This window comes from Aquarana catesbeiana, linkage group LG02 (assembly GCF_042186555.1).
Source record: "Aquarana catesbeiana isolate 2022-GZ linkage group LG02, ASM4218655v1, whole genome shotgun sequence".
Taxonomy (NCBI): Eukaryota; Metazoa; Chordata; class Amphibia; order Anura; family Ranidae; genus Aquarana; species Aquarana catesbeiana.
Window position 1 is genome coordinate 77,600,870 of NC_133325.1, and position 6,000 is coordinate 77,606,869.

Consider the following 6,000-nt stretch of genomic DNA (forward strand, 5'->3'; position numbering starts at 1 on the left):
TTAAAAAACTGAGTGCATCTCTAAGAAAGTCTTCTACTCAGAAAAATTAGCACTTACCTGGAATATTGTTCATAGGATAGATGAATCTGGGGTACGAAGTCATCTTTTACAGTTCCTGATTGGTAGGCAATTTGCTGATGGCCACTGAGGCTCAGGGGTTGGTAGAAGTGGTTTTGGGAAGTGGTAGAAGAAGTGGGTAAAACAGGAATGGTATTATCAGATGATTTACCTAGGGTAGATCTGAAATTTTCATATGCCACTGCAGTCTCAGTTTTGCAGATATATTCCAGAGAAGGGTCAGTACCTGGTGTTGCAGGATTGGATGATGGCAATCCATATTCTGGATACAAGGAATCTTCCTGTTTGATTTTGCCATCATGGTGTGAGCAGGAACTGTGACATGGGTATGGGGATAAATGCTGGGACGAGCATGGAGAAGGCTTTCGGTCAAAGCTGTCATTGTCCTCAATGTGCCTGGGCTGACCAGGCAGGTATACCGCACTTCCAGGCAACATAGGCATCTTGCTTAAGCTTCCGTCAGGTGGCAAAGTTGGATGCCTAGAAGTCAACACTCCAGGACTCCTACCCTTCCCTTCCAATTGACCTTCTATACTAAACTCCAGGGTGACTTTGTCCTGCTCTTTAGGCACTGAAGAAGGAATGCTCTTATTTGTGGCTGCTGTGGCCCCAGTCCAAACTCCAGCCTCCTTTTTATCAGTTATGAGGTCACCAAGGGTCTTTGTTGAGGCTGCAGATGTCACAGAGGTTTCCTGGAACTCCGGAATGACATAATCAGCCCATGGGTGGAGGTGACTCGATGATGAGGTGTCCAGGATGGAGTCCAGGACCTTCTCCAGCTCAATGTTTTCAGAAGATGCTGGTCCTCCTCCCTTCTTCTGATAGGAAACCTCATCCTCTGGTCTCTGAAAGATCAGGCTGTCCAATGAAATTTCCCCAGGGTCCACTATCTCCTCCAAGAAGTCCACCTGGTGTCTTCCATGGCTACCTATGTAATGGTTGGATTCTATTCCTAGGCACATAGGGTCCTGTAGGCACTGCTTGCTTTTATCTTCCATGGTTGTGGCTTACTAACTAAGGTACCATCAAGGCAGAGTGTTTTAAAACTTCAAGAGCTGGAACAGCAGAAGCTATATCATTAGCTAGACAGTTTATTTAAAACTTACAAATCCAAAGGAACTAAAAGTTGGCTAAACACTAGGACTTTCCTACCTCTGGTCAATCCCTCTCCCCTTGGGTGGGGTGGACTGGCACTGGGTTGCCCTGGTACCCAGAAGATGTTCAGCAGATCCTCCCCAAACCTGGCAATGCCCTGATATCTCCGAGTATGGGGCTCATAGACAAGGCTGGCACTCCTCACCTCTTTAGGCTGGCACTGCTCACCTCTTTAGGCTGGCACTGTTCACCTCTCAGGCTGGCACTGCTCACCTCTAAGGCTGGCACTGCTCACCTCTTTAGGCTGCCGCTGTTCACCTCTCAGGCTGGCACTGTTTACCTCCCACGCTGGCACTGTTTACCTCTCAGGCTGGCACTGCTCACCTCTCAGTGTTCACCTCTCAGGCTGGCACTGTTCACCTCTCAGGCTGGCACTGTTCACCTCCCAGGCTGGCACTGTTCACCTCTCAGTGTTCACCTCTCAGGCTGGAACTGTTCACCTCTCAGGCTGGCACTATTCACCTCTCAGTGTTCACCTCTCAGGCTGGCATTGTTCACCTCTCAGGCTGGCACTATTCACCTCTCAGTGTTCACCTCTCAGGCTGGCATTGTTCACCTCTCAGGCTGGCACTATTCACCTCTCAGTGTTCACCTCTCAGGCTGGAACTGTTTACCTCTCAGGCTGGCACTATTCACCTCTCAGTGTTCACCTCTCAGGCTGGCATTTTCACCTCTCAGGCTGGCACTATTCACCTCTCAGTGTTCACCTCTTAGGCTGGCATTGTTCACCTCCCAGGCTGGCACTGTTCACCTCTCAGGCTGGCACTGTTCACCTCTCAGGCTGGCACTGTTCACCTCTCAGGCTGGCACTGTTCACCTCCCAGGCTGGCACTGTTCACCTCTCAGGCTGGCACTGTTCACCTCTCAGGCTGGCACTGTTCACCTCTCAGGCTGGCACTGTTCACCTCCCAGGCTGGCACTGTTCACCTCTCAGGCTGGCACTATTCACCTCTCAGGCTGGCATTGTTCACCTCTCAGGCTGGCACTATTCACCTCTCAGTGTTCACCTCTCAGGCTGGCACTGCTCAGCTCTCAGACTGGCATTGTTCACCTCTCAGACTGGCACTGATTGCAATTCCAGGCGATGTCTCTACAAGCTTCAGATCTGGATTGCAAGCTATCGGGTCGCAGGCTTGTCTCTGCCCTGTCACCCAGAGGCTTCACAATAGCTGCTAGCTAGATCTGCCGCTTCCTTTATACTGATTGCCTGTGTTCTCCCCGGATCTCACTTCATACGAATACACTCCGGCGCTGCACCCGTCATGTCATCCATCCAAACTTCCCCCCGCTTCCATCCTCCGCTTCCCTTCTACTCTCCCCGGGCTACAGGTGGGAGGCTGCGGGGTTCACTCTCTGCTGCCCCCTGGCGATCGCCGCGGCTTATAACAGAAGATGGGAAGCATTCTATTGATTCGGTCAGCTGAGCTCATAGTTCTACCAAACTCAGATCAGAGAGCAGCAAATGTCTTCATTTATCATTATTATCCTGAAGCCTGCCTCTATGTACTATGACAGGTACGTTCATATTGGGGCGCATGGGAAATGGGTTCCAACATCCAAAGAATCAGGTGTTGGGTCACCACATTCCGGTTATATAGAAAAAGGAAGAACCCCCTTGGGAAAGTGGGATCTTGAAAGTGACCAGAACACCAAATGATATTATAAAAAGTATTTTATTACAAAGGTTTTTGGCTTTGTTTAAAACCTGTCACAAATTGGACAGAAATGCACAACAACATATAAGTAAATAGTATGGAACAATCACCATTTTTGTTTCTCTTAGAATACAGTTTTTACATTTATTTTATTCTTTTTTTGTACCTCAGTGTTGCTGATTACTTCCTGTCTCTTTCAACCACTTACTGTCTACATAAATAGGCTCCATAAGCAACTGCATGCCATTGCTCAGGGCCAGCTTCCAAATGGTGAGAATGGTGAAAATTACAGTATTTGCACAACAAGTTGTCGCTTGTTGTCAGGGTGACAACACTGAACAGCAATTGGGAGTCACAGATGAAGCATTCACAACTAATTCTAGGGTGTTTCTGAACAAGGTCCTTCATGGCAGGTTTAAGGCCAGAGCATGATTCATAGGTAACTCTCTTTCTCAGCTTTGTTGCCCTTGCGTACAGTCTCATGCATGCCGTGTCTTTATACATCATATTCTTCCTTTCTGCCTCTTACTGAGTTGCAGTGGAACATATTTCTTCTCACTCCCACTATTCATCGATGAGGCAGCCTCCCATCCACTGACACCAACAATGGGACATAGTATCTCCCACTCACACCAATGATGAGGCACTATAGCTCCAATTGACACCAGTGAGGGGGCACTATTCCTTCCACTGGTACCTACAATGGGGCACTATTGATCTTTTATTAAAAGAATCAAGCAACCAATTTTATACAAAAGTAAAAAACAAAACCATAGTACAAAACTTCAACAGAAATCCAAGGAATACACATCCATGTTCAGAATATATACAATATATACATAATCCACTACCAAAACATTTTTAGAAAACTATTTACATAAAGCAGCAGAGAGGGCCTAAGAGGCACAACCCATCACCTATGTACGCAGCCATTTATCAAAAATTAATCCAAAAAAATAATAATCTAGGGTGATAAGAGACAGACAGCCACACCCGGGAAAGAGACTCCTGGCAGTCAGGGAGGCTTGAAACCCCTCCACGCCTTCAACCAAGCCCCCTGACTCCGCTTGTCTCTCTCGAGCACCCGAATCTTCTCCACCTCATGCAAAATGTCATACTCCACCACCTGAACAGGAAGGATTTTACGCCGAATGCTGACCTGACACCGTGGGTTCCAAGTAAAATAACGGACTACTAGGCTAACTAGAAAAAGTGTATCTAAACAAAAAACCCCACCAGTATTGAATGCTCCGTACACCCACTCAGCATAACCCAGCCTGGAGAGGAAAGGGACACCGAGGGCCCGCCCCACCTGTTTGTACACCTCTATGTTGAAAGGGCAATGAAGCAGAAAATGGTCCATAGTCTCCTCCTCACCTGCACACTCCTCCCGAGGACAGCTACGATCCATCCCACTGCGGAATTTCAAATTGCCTCTAACATAGAGCCTCCCATGGAAGCACAACCAGGCCAGATCCCTAAATTTAGGGGGCATTCTGTCCAAATTAATAAGTCTTAACCCTGCCCTCAAAACTGGGCCTGGGCAATCCCTTAAGGCCAGTGGGTCATGAAAGACTTCGCTCAAGACTCGACTCATAAGGACTTTCCTCGGAACCGATCTGAGATCTTCAGCCGACAATCGCCACTGCCTTAATAACTTCAGGCAAGGAGCAACATAGGCTGGTAGCTGACCACGATGACCCCTGAGATTCTTCACTTGGCCACCTTCTTCCCAAAGTCGCAGAAAAGGCCTAAACCAAGATCTAAAAATGCCTACCCATCCAGGAGGTTCCACTGCAAGCATATTACCAATGTTAAACTTGAGAAAAAGTAGTGAAAAGAAAAGAACTGGGTTGACCATACCTAAGCCACCCTCCCTCCTGGATAGATAGGTGACATTCCTCCTGATGGGGTTCAGTCTGTTCCCCCACAACATCTGGAAGAACACACTACTGACCCTAGCATAGAGAGACACTGGCAAGATGCAGACAAAGCTGACATACAAGAAGATCGGAATCAGGTAAGTCTTAATCAGATCAACCCTTTCCCTCATAGATAACTTCCATCTCTTCCAGCTGACCACCTTAGTATTGGCAATTTCCAGTCTGCCTTCCCAGTTTTTGAGGCCATAATCGCCAGGTCCAAATTCAATGCCTAGAATCTTAATTCTTTCCTGGGGCACTGGAAAGGTGTCCGGGAGATCAAACCCCTCACCTTCCTTTCCCATCCAGAAAACTTCACTCTTTTCCTGATTGATCTTGGAGCCTGATGCTTCAGAATACCGTGATGTCAGAGAGACCACCTCCTCTGCTTCATCCGCCCCGGTGACAATCACCGACACATCGTCCGCATAGGCAACAACCCTCAAAGGTGGCTCACCCGGGAGCCCCACTGGCACCCCACACAACATGCCACTCTCTAGCTTCCTGATGAAAGGGTCGATTGCAAACACATAGAGCAGGGGACTCAGGGGACAACCTTGACGCACTCCAGAGCCAACCTCAAAAGACTGCCCAACCCAACCATTAACAAGAGGAAAGCTTTCTGCCCCCTTATACAAGACTTTCAACCAATCGAAAAAACCACCCGGCAGACCATACTTACTAAGGAGCAACCACAGGTACTCATGGTTAACACGATCAAAAGCCTTTGCCTGATCCAATGTCAGCAAATACTTTCCCCAGCCTGCAGCCCTGCATCGCTCCAAGGCCTCCCGGAAAGCTAAAACCGCTGTGAAGGTGCTCCTACCCTGGACCGAACAGTGCTGATGGCGAGAAAGCAAAGACCCTGCTACTGACGATAGGCGCCAGAAAAATATCTTTGCCAGTATCTTTCTATCGACATTAAGAAGGCTGATGGGGCGCCAATTCTCAATCATCGAAGGATCTTTACCCTTTGAGAGAAGAATCACAGCCGAGTGCCTCATGGAAGGGGGAAGTACCCCCTCTGCAAGGCAACTGTTAAAAACCTCTACCAAATGTGGGGCCAGAATAGGCTTAAAAGCTTTGTAAAACTCAGCCGTCAAGCCATCCGGTCCAGGTGACTTTTTGATGGCAAGCTGTTCAATTGCCCTCATCACCTCTTTAACTGTGATCTCCTCTGTCAAATTAAT

The 6,000-nt window shown here is 48.0% G+C and overlaps 1 protein-coding gene across 1 annotated transcript in view; it reads right to left on the reverse strand.

Annotated features, from left to right (window-relative positions):
- Window positions 1-2,582, reverse strand: part of PGR (progesterone receptor) — a 126,101-nt gene extending 123,519 nt beyond the window's left edge. The window contains exon 1 of the mRNA XM_073613055.1: window positions 58-2,582. Within this exon, the coding sequence (XP_073469156.1) occupies window positions 58-1,076 (1,019 nt within the window). The 5' untranslated portion in view covers window positions 1,077-2,582. The remainder of the gene's footprint in view (window positions 1-57) is intronic.
- Window positions 2,583-6,000: the final 3,418 nt, after the last annotated feature.